At 41.4% G+C, this 13,632-nt stretch overlaps 1 protein-coding gene across 1 annotated transcript in view; it reads right to left on the reverse strand.

The window, feature by feature from the left end:
- Window positions 1–5,182: 5,182 nt before the first annotated feature.
- Window positions 5,183–13,632, reverse strand: part of LOC100989368 (Kell metallo-endopeptidase (Kell blood group)) — a 388,650-nt gene continuing 380,200 nt past the window's right edge. The window contains exons 36-37 of the mRNA XM_063606397.1: window positions 10,672–10,778; window positions 5,183–9,989 (exon numbers count right to left, since the gene is read on the reverse strand). Of these exons, the coding sequence (XP_063462467.1) occupies window positions 9,695–9,989; window positions 10,672–10,778 (402 nt within the window). The 3' untranslated portion in view covers window positions 5,183–9,694. The remainder of the gene's footprint in view (window positions 9,990–10,671; window positions 10,779–13,632) is intronic.

A 13,632-nucleotide genomic window follows, 5' to 3' on the forward strand; every position in this document is an offset into this window, starting at 1 on the left:
TTTCCTGGAGTGATCTCAGGTGTGCCGAGCAGCCTTCTGGATGCCATTGTTGGCCCCTCTCTCTCTCCAATGTCTCTTCTCTGCCCTGCCATGCAATGCCATCCTGCTCTAAGGACCTGCTAAGACAGCCCTACCTTGGCTTACTCTCTCCCTCCTCCTTTTTTTTCCCCTCCCTCAGCTCTGCCCAGACCTTATCTTGCATTTCTTCAGATGCAACACAGGGAGGAATGCTGACCTCTGGCCCCCATTCCTGAGGCTTCCGGCAGAGCCATTCCTCAGGTGCAACTCAGCTGTTCTTACCAGAACCCAGCACCTTGTCAATAACATACTTTGCAAACGTCTGAGGGAGGGAGGCATTTTAAAAGTCCAGTGATGCCTGTGAGAACATTTTCTTTTTCTTTTTCTTTTTTTTTTTTTTTTGAGATGGGGTTTCGCTCTTGTTGTGCAGGCTGGAGTGAAATGGCATGATCTCGGCTCACTGCAACCTCCACTTCCAGGGTTCAAGCAATTCTTCTGCCTCAGCCTCCCGAGTAGCTGGGATTGCAGGCATGTGCCACCGTGTCTGGTTAATTTTTGTATTTTTAGTAGAGATGGGGTTTCTCCATGTTGGTCAGGCTGGGCTTGAACTCCCGACCTCAGGTGATCTGTCCACCTTGGCCTCCCAAAGTGCTGGGATTATAGGCATAAGCCACTGCACCCAGCTGAGAACAACATTTTCTCATTGCTTTCCAGCCTCTGGCCTATGAGACATACAGAAGCATGAATATTTTTTTGCATTCTATATTCTGAAATAATCAGGGACAGGGGAGACAGAGGGGGAAGAATAGTAACCATTTGTGGGTACCTGAAGAATTCCTGAGGCAGAACGAGCAGTGGATATTTCTTCTACTCCCTGTCCCTGTCTCTGAAGTCCTGTATAGAAGCCTTGCAGCGGCCAGGCAGGAAGAGACATTTGCCATCTCGTTTAGCACACGGGTCACTTCCCACATCTGCCCTGCGGTGAGCTGATGTCTGTGTGTATGTGTTCTCTTCCCTTCTCACTTGGGCTCCTGAGGGCAGATGTGGAATCTCACAGATTATCTTAATGCCTCTTACAGAGGGTACCACATACCATACAGTAAGTGCTGTCCCAGAGCTTTGCTGAAGGACTTCTTGCCCCCTTTTCCTCCTCCTCCTCTTATTCTTCATCTTTTTTCCCCTTCTTCCTTCTTCTCTTCTCTGTCAGTCCCCCTCCTGCCCCTTCTCCTCCACCACCTTTTTCCTCTTCCTCCTTCTTCTCACTGTCTCTCTCTGTGTCTCATATATACACACACAGACACACACACAAATACATATTCACACACACATGTATATTTAGGCTAAACACATGTTCTAGCAATCACATTTGCATTGGTTTTTATTCTTTCCAAAGTGTTTCCACTCATATTATGTGGTCATCTTTAATTACTACAACCTCACTCAAAAGGCAGCTATTTTTTTTTACCACCTTTGACAGGTAGAAAAAAAGTGGAAATATGTATGGCCAGTAAGAAAAGTCAGAATAAAAATAGGTCAATCATTCATAGATTCAGTTAATAAATATTCATTTCACAATACATTGTACTAGGAATTATGCCAGGTACTAGGAATACAAGGGTGAATAAGATGGACATCATCTTTACGTTTGTGGAGCTCATAGTCATTTAAACAAACAAGTGCAATAAAGTCCAGTGTGTGTAATAAAAAGAAAATATAGGTGGTCTAGCAACATAAAGCAGGTAGTCTCTAACCTAGTCTAGGAGTGAGTCAGGGAGCCCCCTCTCTTACCACACATGTGTACATTCACCCACCCTAAATGTATAATCTTTAAGCTGAGACCAATAGGATGAATAAAAGTTACAGCGATGGGCCGGGCGAGGTGGCTCACACCTGTAATCCCAGCACTTTGGGAGGCTGAGGTGGGTGGATCATGAGGTCAGGAGATCGAGACCATCCTGGCTAACACGGTGAAACCCCGTCTCTACGAAAAATACAAAAAATTAGCCGGGCGTGGTGGTGGGCGCCTGTAGTCCCATCTGCTGGGGAGGCTGAGGCAGGAGAATGGCGTGAACCCATGAGGTGGAGATTGCAGTGAGCAGAGATCATGCCACTGCACTCCAGCCCGGGCGACAGAGCAAGACTCCGTCTCAAAAAAAAAAAAAAGTTACAGCAATGAAAGAGGAAATGGAGGCAGAGGGGTAGAAAGGTCCAGAAATTATGAAAGCCAGGGGGAAGGAGAATATAGCACTACCCAGGAATAAAAATAATACATCATGGTAAAATCATGTGCAGAATGAGATGCTTTAAAATATCCTAAGTGACAAAAGCAACAACTCCTTTTCTAATCTACTATGCTATCATATGTATTTTAAGACAAACATATACATACATATACTTGGAAATGCCTAGAGTATTTCTGGAAGGATAAATAATAAACTTTCATTAGTGAATGTCCCTGAGAATAACAAGCAACAGGCTGAGACAGAGATAAGAGAGCTTACTTTCCTAGATATCTTGTGTGCTCTTTGGGTTTTGTACCTTGTGATGTGTTATCTAATCAAAATTAGTTATTTTTCAAAGGAGAAATTTAGGGACTAGACTATCCACAAGACGTGAGATCAACTGGATATGAGAGTTGAGATAGAGGTGTGGAGGATGGGACGCCTAGGATCCTGGCTTAGGCAACTTTGTTGTGCTACCACATAGTTGGTTGGAAACACTGGTGGAGGAGCAGGTTTGGTGAGGAAGAAAAGCTGTTCAGTTTGGGACATGTTGAGTTTGAGGTGTTTGTAAAACATCCAGGTAGAGCGGTCCAATCAATAGGCGTCCAAGCTGTTCATGCCTGGAGCTCCGGAGACAGATCTAAAGTGATGATAAGGAGCTAGGGATTCTGAGCTTGTGCATGGTAATCTATTGAATTAGGCAGGACTACCCAGGTGGTAAGGAAAACAGCCTGTGGACTGAAAATCTTTAAGGGGTCAGTGGAGGAGAAGCAGCCAGGACAGCTGCGATATGTGGCACAAGACGTGTTGAGAGGTGGCGCACAGTTAACTGTAATCTGAATGCTACCGAGTGTTCAAGCAAAACTAAGACTGTTCAGTGGTTTTAACTACAGGTATCAGTATCACGGAGAAGGCAGGGTCAAATCACAATGGGTTGAGGTGTCAGTGGGAGGCCAGTAGACAATGGGATTTACTCTTAAGAAGTTTGGCCCTCAACAGGGAGTAGCTGAAAGAAGAGGTGGAGTTGAGGGAGGGAGTTTGCAGTTTCTTTGAAAATGCAAAAGAATAGAGCATGCTTATTTGCTGACAGAGCTACCAGGGAAGGAGAAGTTGAAGATACACACGTGAGAGGGGTCAAAGGAGACAGTGATGGACACAGGGTGTGAAAAGACAGAGTGAGGAATGGATCTAGAACACAGATGGGAGTTTAGCTTTGCACAGGAGTGGAAGTTGTAAACTGAGAAAAAGATGTCTGAGACAAGTCTCGATCAATTTACAGGTTTATTTTGCAAGGCTGAGGACACAGGAAAAAGAGACACAGGCCACAGTAAGATCTGAGGCCTGCACTTTTTCCAAAGTGGGTTTTGAAGGCTTCAATATTTAAAGGGGTAAAAGTGGCCAGGAGGGGAAGGAGAAAAGTTAAAGAAAAGTGGCGGAGAGTAGACAAGTGGTTACATTCTTTTGAGGCTTTGATTAGTGCTCACTGAATCCACATGTTGCATGTGAGAAGCAGGGGACAGAGGAACAGTCATTTATGTATTTGTGTCATGCTCAATAAATCTGCACTTTACATAAGACAAAGTAAATTAGAGGAAGAAGTCAAATATGGCTTCATCCCAGGGTAGGAGGAGGGACGATTTCTATTCTTCTCTTCTCCTGTACCCGTGAAGATAAACTGTTAATTTATAATGTCAGGGTGAAGGAGGCCATCTGGGGAGCTAATGTGGCCTTCTGTCTTGAGGCTATCTGTTTAGGAACAAAAAAGACAGGCAGTTTCCAAACTTTTTGGAAGAAAGGCAACTTCCAAAAGTTTGACTCAGTTTCCAAACTTAACTTTTCCCTTTCACATAGTGAGTTTGAGGTCCCAAGATGTTATTTTCCTTTCACATCCTCCCACCCTGTTCTTCCAAATCTTTCAGGGAAAGCATTGTAGAAGAAAGTGAGTGTCTGATCTCAGGTTTGGTCTGATCCCTTGTCACTAGGACAGTTTATTTCTAGAGGGTTAGGTCCCTCATTTTAGAAAGGATCATTCTTAGCAGGTTGTGAAGTTTCATGTTCCACAGAGAAAAATAGGGGAAAGAAGAGAGAAAGAAAACCAGTAGAAAAGGAGGAAAGATCATGACAACAAAAGGGGAAAGTAATCCTGGAAAACTGATTTGGGCTATATTGCTCTGAAGTCCATGCACGAGTAGGCAGGCACAAAAGTGGTTTATATATATAAATGATTTGCTGTTACTTTTCCCAAAGTTTAAGTTTCAAGTTTCACTTGGCAGAACTTTAAGAAAAGCACAGTTTTAATTTTAATTTAATTTTAAATTAAAATTTCTAGTTTTAATTTCTAGATTCCAAATCAGAAAAAAAAGGGAACAAATGAAAGAAAAGGGAAAAAAAAAATGAACAGTAGTTTGGAGACTTGTAGCCAGGAAAGAACTTAGGATTCAGTCCAAATGCATTTTAACAAAGAATGAAACTGAGAAACAATTGATAAGGTGGGGTCTAAGAAGAGGTGTTTTATATGTTTTTTTTAAAAAAAAAAACATAATTTTTATCTTAGTCCTCCATTTTTATCAAACACAAATCATAGTAGGACTAATTTATTTGTAAAAAAGCTTTAGTTGTATTATACTTCACCTGATTCTTTGTATAAAGTGCAGCAAGAATAATTATTTTCTATATAGGCCTTTTTTAAATTGACTTTGCTGGAAACTTTTTTATTTAAGGAATCTTAGTTTAGACTTTTTAAAGGCCCCAAGCCCAGTCAAGAATTTATTTGTGCCTGCAGATATCTGTGTGAATTGGGCGAATGCCTCTCTTCTTAATCCCAAGATAACTTGGGGTTCCTGGGCCTGCCAGAAAGTAACGTTCTTTACTTATCACAGGTTGGGAACCCTGTAAAAGAATTGTGTAGGCAAGGTACAAGGCCAGTTTTTTTAAGGATCTTTTATTGGCTCTATAAGTCAATTGCAATTCCTTAAAACAGTTTGTTTTGTTTATAGCTTAAAATATTTCATTCTAGTCAAAGCTTTAGTAAAATAATAGTCTCCAATTGTGTCCTGTTACAAAAGAAAGCAGATTCTTATTGAGCTCATACAAATAACTATATTGTTATAAATTAAGAATACTCAAAAATAGTTTTCAAATTCTGGAGAAATCAGGTAGACAGAAAGAAATATGCTTTAAATTTTGCTCACAACAGCATATTTTACTCAATTGTTAAAAGCTGTAAACAACCCAAAAAATGAAAAGAATCACCAATGTTTCAGACAAAAAGATCACACAAAAAAATTATTTTAGTCTTCTATTAGCTCAGTTCATGCAATTAACCTCTGTTCTATTTGATATTGGGTCAACAATCCTCATGAATACATCAGATCTCCAGGAGCGTCCTGGAAGTTTTTTTTCCTCTATTTTAATGGCACAATCTCCAAAGCTGTCAGAAACCTGCATTTAAAAGTATCCATCTGATACGGTTTGGCTTTGTGTCCCCACCCAAATCTCATCTTGAATTGTAATCCCATAATCCCCACATGTGGTGGGAGGGACCCAGTGAAAGGTAATTGAATCATGGGGGGCAGTTCCCCCCATGTTGTTCTCATGCTAGTGAGTTCTAATGAGAACTCACTCATTCAGTGAGTTGCCCACTGTACTCCAGCATCGGCAACAGATGGTTTTATATGGGGCTACCCACTTTGCTTGGCACTTATTCTCTCTCCTGGCACCCTGTGAAGAGGCGATTCTCCAGTGATTCTAAGTTTCCTGAGGCTTCCCCAGTCATGCAGAACTGTGAATCAATTAAACTTTTCTTTATAATTTACCCAGTCTCAAGTATCTCTTCATAGCAGCATGGGAATGAACTAATACACCATTGGAGTCCTATAACTGATTATAAACAACTTTTTGAAAAGGAACAAAGTAAAATAATAATTGTGAATGACAAAAGATATCCACAGTCAAAGATATAATTGACAAGGAAATCTGGTTATTTCTGTGGCACACAATAATTTACCATAATTATAATTATTACTGATCACATATACCAAGACATATTAAAATTATAAGAATATTATAAAATTTTGGAACACATAACAATAGCACATTTATATAAATATATTTCAAAGAAAGTTACACACCATTTTATGCTTGGCAATGCCTCCTGTATGATTTTAACATATCAAATAAGCCAAATATGCCTCTCTTGGACATTTAAAAGTCAGTTTGAGGTTAAAAGACTGCATTTAGAATTTAATCTTGGAAAGTTAGTCCAACATTAAAAGTTTAAAGCACTTGATATCGCAAAATGAGATTACAGGTCATTATAAAGTAAATCATTTAGCTGAAGTGATAACTCACCAATTTAAAAAAAAAAAGCAGAAATCTTTACTCCTTGATAAAGAAGACCTCAGTTTTCTAAAAAATAGGACCTAATAGAGACAGTGGGAAGCCAACTGAATCTGTCTCTCTCTCTCCTTCTTCTTTAATTTTTTTGGCAGTTTATTCAAAGGGCAAATGAAAATCTTTTACTATCTCTTAATATTATACAAAAATCTTATTTAAAAGAGAAAACCAAATTTTATTTTTGTATTACTGTATTGTTAATTCTAAAGCTTTAATAGAATCTTATAAACAAATCTACCAAATTTTAATTAGTTTGATTGTAAGGTAAGATTTCCATGAGGCCTTTATAAACTTTACAAATTTGTGTTAAAGAACACATCAATATTCCAAGAAAATCCTGCCTCACACAGGCGCTCAGATTCTGACCCTGCATCAATGTGCTATTTATATGAATGTTCAATTTGTATAAAATCTAAATAACCCCCTTAAAATTTTAGCCAAACTTGATCACACACAAAATTCGTTTTGCAAGATCAATCTTCCACAAACCTTCTACGACTTGCTTAAACCTTCAGTTTTGTCCTTTCTGTTAACTTGAAACAATCCTTAAAATCCTCTAAACTAGAAAAAAAAAACACTTTCTCTTAAAAAAGAACCACACTCCCATGACTTATTTTAACATTTGTTCTCCAAAAAAAACACAGCCTACCTGTTTAATACACATTTGTATGTACCTAGTAGTTTTAATTACATTCATTAATTTATAATGTTAACTCTTAGTAATTCTTATTTTAGTGAAAAACCTAGGCAGTAAGCAATTTTAATTACATACCAGGTGCACAAGCCAGGACAAAGGACAATACCTGGGGGCAGGCCAAGGGCTCAAATCAAAAGACATATAAGTTTATAGACAAGTTAAGCAAGTATTAAAAGGATTACAGGGTTAGTGCAGTGGCTCATGCTGTAATCCCAGCACTGTGGGAGGTCGAGGCAGGTGGATTGCTTGAGACCAGGAGTTCAAGACTAGCCATGGGCAACATGGCAAAACCCCATCTCTAAAAAAAATACAAAAATTAGCTGGGTGTGGTGGTGCACACCTGTAGTGCCACCTACTTGGGAGGCTGATGGGGGAAGATTACTTGAGCCCAGGAGGTCAAAGCTGCAGTAAGCAGTGATCGCACCACTGTACTTCAGCATGGGCAACAGAGCAAGACCCTGTCTCAAGAAAAAAAAAAAAAAGGACTAAGAAGCAGAATTTTAAAGTGCTTCCACTATGAAGAGAATAAAGAAGAATGATGGTGACTGAGCAGTTTTACACACCCTGCCACCACTGTGTCCCAGTGTGTGCAGGCACGTGTATACACATTGTGCGATCCCTCACTGCTGGGCACTCAGCTCTGAGCTGGTGTATCTGAATTAACTGTCTGTGGTTTCACAAATACCACTTACTTCTTTGTTATCCCAGACCACAGTCCTTTGAAAAGCTGACATGGCTTTTTGCTAAGGGTGATGATGGGGCTGGGATTAGAAGTATAGTGCTGGAGACACAAGAGAGGCTGCCCATGAGCACCTATAATGGGTGCCCTGGACACATGATTCCTAATTTCCCTCCTGGAGAGGGATGACCCTTCCTCTATTGTTGCTGTTCCTTTCACAACTCAGTGTGGGGCAAAGGGAGATGGGAATGGAGGATGGCTATGTCAGGAGAACAAGCAGGAGCCTGTTGCCTCCAGGCACAAGGATGATTAGTTGCCTTCAGGCACAAGGATGATTAGCTCCAGGCACAAGGACAGAGCAGGAGGGTCCTGGAAAAGAAATGATTAGGCCATTCAAATATAGGCCTAATTTACCATACATTCTTAAAAACACACCAGGATGCAAACACTTCAGACTGTGAGCCTCAAAAAGCAAAGATAAGGCAATTCAACAACAACAAAAACCTAATTCGAAAGTGGACAAATAAACCGAAAAGACATTTCTCCAAAGAAGGTATATAAACGTCCAATAAATAGGTGTATAAAAACATGCTCAGTATCATTAGTCATTAGGGAAAGGCAAATCAAAACTACAATGTGAAGCCACTTCACATCCATTAGAAGGGAATGTAAAATGGTGAAAGCTATTGTGAAAACCAGTATGGCAGTTCCTCATAAAATTAAACATAAGAATTGTCTAGCAATTCCATTTTTAGGTGTATGCCCAAAGTATCTGAAAATAGAAACTAGAACAGATATTTGTATACCATATTGATAGCAGCATTATTCACAACGGCCAAAAGGTAGAAAAAACTCAAATGTCCATTGGTAGATGAATAAATAAACAAACTGTGTCAAATTTTGGACTAAGATTGCAGAATCCCACTTATATAAGATACCTAGAATAGTTAAATTCATAGACAGAAAGCAGAATATTGGTTATCGGAGACCAGGGCAGAGAGATAGCTGGAGAGTTATTGTTCAATGGGGATTAGAGTTTCAGTTCAGAATGATGAAAAACTTCCATAAATGAATAATGGTGATGGTTACACAACAATGTGAATGTACTTAATGCCACTGAATGGCACATCTGAAAATGGATAATATGGTAAATTTTATGTGACATGTATTGTGCCCCAGTAAAAAATTAAAGAAGGCAAGAATAAGGAGACTTTTTTATTGCAGTTGGTGTTTGCTTGCTAAGTGGGGAGAGAGACCTACAGGAGGCTGGGAAAAAAAGAAGGGCCACAACCTCTATGCCATGCCTGGCTCTTCCCACGTAAGCCCTGGGGAGCCAGAAAAGCCTCACAGCTTACTACTTTCTAGGGGCTGCGTGGGGCAGAAGAGAAATGGTCCTGACATTAATCTAGCATCCCTGCCTCATGTCTTTAGTTGCCAACCTCCTTTTTCCTGAGATGGGTGACTTGCAAGAGCCCAGAAAATACGTGAGACAATCGATGACCATTGCCCATTGCCAGAAATTCTGATGTGAAGTGTGAGGCATGACCCTTTAGGGATTGTTCTGTCTCACCCTCCCATGATTAACAGGCACAGAAGTTAGACACTTGCATAGGCAGAGGTCTCCGTCTCCGTCCCCGCCCCCAGGCCAACCAGGAGTAAGGTCAAGAGTGACAGCGATGTTAATCAAAAATGGTAGACCTCCTCTCCATCCCCCTCACTAGGGTTCAGTCCAAGATTCAAGTGCCCCAGGGTGTTTTGACGAAGGATCTCCCAGCCTCGGTGACTGCTGCTCTGGGACGCGGTCCGGGACAGGGAGGAAGTTGGAAGAGCCAAAGAGGCTCTGGCTAGAGTCCCACTCTCAGCCCCAGAGGGCTGTTTCTCAGATGGATTCTCCTGGTCATCCTCCTTGTCTGAGTTCTTGAACACTTCCAGATAGCGAAGCACTCGCAGAGGATTCTGATCATTGTGGTTCTCAACCCTGATAAGGGGAAAGGGGAAAGGACTCAGTCCAGGTGGGGAGAGATGGGCAGGGGAGAAGTAGAGGTGAACATTTAGAAAGCAGGGTCAAGAGGGAAGCAGAAATAAGGCAGCAGATTTGAAACAGGAAGAGTATCTGGGATCAAGTGAAGGGAGGTGATTGGAGGGCAGGCTAACCTGGGATAGAGATAATGGAGGCTGAGCAATCAGGGCTTGCAGGGTGGTAGGACGCACACAGGTGTGTGTGTGTTTGTGTGTTACTAATACGTAGGAATGTGAAAGAGAAAACAGAGCCAACTAATAGATAAGTGTGTCACAAGGATGACGAGATGCAATTCAGGAAGTAAATTTGAGGAGAGAGGAGAGTCACGCCAGGAGATGAGGGCAGAATATGAAGGAGGAAGTTAGATCCAAGCCAAAAGTACACTGGAAATGAGGGTCAGCTCAGAACAAGGTTACAGCAAGTCTGGTAACCCATGCTGACGTCTGAGCATGGACACATGCACACAACCTTTTACACGTGGCTGCCCTGAGGTACACACAGCATTCTTCGTACCCCTCCACTTCAGCTCCAGCCCCCTCCCCTAGACAGGCTAATGCAGGCTCCAGGACGCCTGTCGGTCACCCTTGCTTCCATGGCCTTATACACATCTGCAGTTTTGCATGTGCACACCATCACTCACCGCAGGAACCAGCGGTCCCCCAGCCCGTACTCGCACCCACAGATCCCGGAGCGAGGCCACAGGCAGCGAGGCAGCTTCCGCTCCAGCATCACTGTGGTGGCCACGACCTGGAAGGAGGCAGGAGATACAGGAAGAACTCTGAAAGAGCCATGAGGTTCAAAGAGGCACTGAGGCCACTGATAAAGGGAACCAAAGGCAATCTGTGAGATAGGACACTAGAGGTCAGTGGTGAGAACAGCCACCTATTCACCCCACAGCCTGTGCCAGGCACCATGCAACCAGCTTCACTCATCAAGAAATGAGAGAGGATTTTTTGTGAGTGTTTTGAATAAAATAGTTGCTCTTACATTACTATTCACTCATGGAAAATGAGTCACTCCAAACTAATCTCAACTTCTTTTTCATATAAAAGCCACAGACCAATTATCTTGATTTAAATAAAATGATTAAAGAGAATCTCTACGATCTTGGGGATGAATTGATACTGTTACTGTTCAGGGAATTTTCAGCAAATTAAATATCCACATCTTAGGAAGGAAAAGGGTTGATTAATGACTGCAAGTTGGCAGGGAAATTTCTGGTAGCAAGTCCACCACACGTTCTGTCCTTTGCTCAGCCCTCATTAATTACTTAGATGAAACATGGGAAACAAGCTTATCAAATATGCCTGTGACACAAAACTGGGAGGGATATGTAATATGTGGGGCAACAGAAGCAATATAAAATTATCTCGCTAGATTGGAATGCTGGTGTAAAATCATTAACAAGAAATTTAAGTAAACCAAATCTAAGGTCCTATATTTACATTTAGGAAGCTTAGATAAGTGAGTCATAGAACAAAGGTGTGGGAGTGCTAGCTGATCACAAGCTTAATAAGGGCCATTTGTATATTTGCTAAAAGACCTGACTCAGCTTTAGGTACCCTTAGCATTATGTCCAAGTAAGGAAAGGCATAGTCCCGCTTTGTACCGCATTGCCCTAATCATACTGGGGACTATTCTAGTTTCAAAGAAACCATGATCTATTAGAGCATGGACAAAAGGGTGCAATCAGAATAGATCAGAACCAGGAAGGCTTCCTAATTGAAGGAGTGGCAATCTTCAAAATAGCAAATTCTTCACCTCATGTTTTTCTACTCCCTATCTTCCTCATTACTCCACACTTCTTTCAGTTTCTTAATTGCACCAAGTTCCCTCCTAGCTCAGGACTTCCAGTCATTCTGTGCTCTTACCCTGGATAGCTGTTCTTCTTTGCCTTGAAAGAAATGTTTATTGTTCCTCCTGAGCCATCATGCAGCCCCGTCCTTCCTCGGGTAACAGCACCCATTTTTCATTTAGGGAATTGCTCCCTCATCACTTTCAGTGCATTGGTTTGAGTGGACTGGGCTTCACACAGTTGTGCTTAATTAATCTATTTTCCCCCAAACCTCCCCTCCACCACCATCACCAACACCTCCACTATCTAGTCCTTGGTCTTTCCTTAGATTCAACGATGTGCCTATGACCCGAATGTGTTCCCATGAGATGGAACATGGAAGGAATTGGCAGGGGGAAAGATGTTCTTTTAAAGCCTGCAGTTTTGCCTGGCACCAGGAGCCTCACAGAATACAACGTGAGTGGGGCCCTTGGAGCTGTGTGTTGCATTGCACATCCTCATTCTTTTTGGAGTTTGGAGCTTCTAGAAATGATCTCACAAACACGATGGGAGAGCTTGCCTTAGAAGAGAGGTCAAAAGAGAGCCGAACGGAGGAATGGATGTAATGTATAAGATGTGGATCTGCATTCTGGCCAGATACCTCTAAAGTTAGTTTAATTCTCTAAACTTCCCATTTATGAGGACTAACACATCCTCTTCCCCCTGTTTAAAAATCTACAAGTTTGTTTGAGTTTGGTTTTCTGTCCCTGTAGCCAAGAGTCCTAATTGCTACTAACCTTGACCTTCATCCTTTTCCCTCCTTCCTCTTAACTACCTAGTTCTTGCTCACCTTTGGGTTCTCATCTTAAATGTTGCTCCCTCAGGAAAGCATGTCTTCACTTCCCAGTCCGATTCCTCTGTTGTATCCTCCTCTTAGCACCTTACATTCTCTATGGCACTTTTGCTGCTGTAATTTTACAGCTTTTTGTGAAGTCATTCACTTCATGCCTGTCTTTCCAACTAAACCGTCAGCTCCATGAGGGCACATATGGTGTCTGTTGTGTTTATGCTCATGTCCCTAGCTCCTAGGCATTTGCCAACACATAGCAGGGTCTAAATGATCATCATTAAATGAATGAAAAGTCTAAGGGAAAAATGATGGCTATATTCAAATATTTGAATGGTGCTTATATGGAAGAATGTGTTCTGTGTTATATGAGAGGGAAAGACTGGCGCCAAAGAATGAAATTTTAAGAAGATAGGTTTTAGCTCAATGCGACATGAATGTCTAATAACAAAATCTTTAAAAATATGGGAAAACTCCCTTCCTCCCAACCTCTACCTGAATTTGCAAGATAATAAGGTCCTAATCAGCATTAGAGAAGATATTGAATGACCTTCTGACCAATAAATGATTATTATGTTAAGTAGGAGGTCAACTTGAGGGCCATTGAGGGTCACTTCTAATTCTAATATTTATCAGTCTATGGTGATATAAAGAAAAGATCATAGAGAAACAGGGATTTACACAAGCAAATAGAAGATAAGATCCAAATTGAAAACTGGAATATACCAGAACAAGGTCACTTCTAGTTCCCACTGGACTCAAGGATCAATCCTAGGTCTACTTTTCCCCTGTGAGCAACAACCCCACCTCTTGCCACTATCGTCCATTTAATCCTCCTTCTGTCCCTTCCATTTATCCACATGTACCTCAGGTTTACACAAGCCTCTTCTGAGGTGACAGCCTCACTGGGTTTTTCTGTGACTCTTTTAAGAATGATCCACCATAACATTTTCCACTTTGATTTTTCTCTCCAACCCCTG

The sequence above is a fragment of the Pan paniscus genome, chromosome 6 (assembly GCF_029289425.2).
Source record: "Pan paniscus chromosome 6, NHGRI_mPanPan1-v2.0_pri, whole genome shotgun sequence".
NCBI lineage: Eukaryota > Metazoa > Chordata > Mammalia > Primates > Hominidae > Pan > Pan paniscus.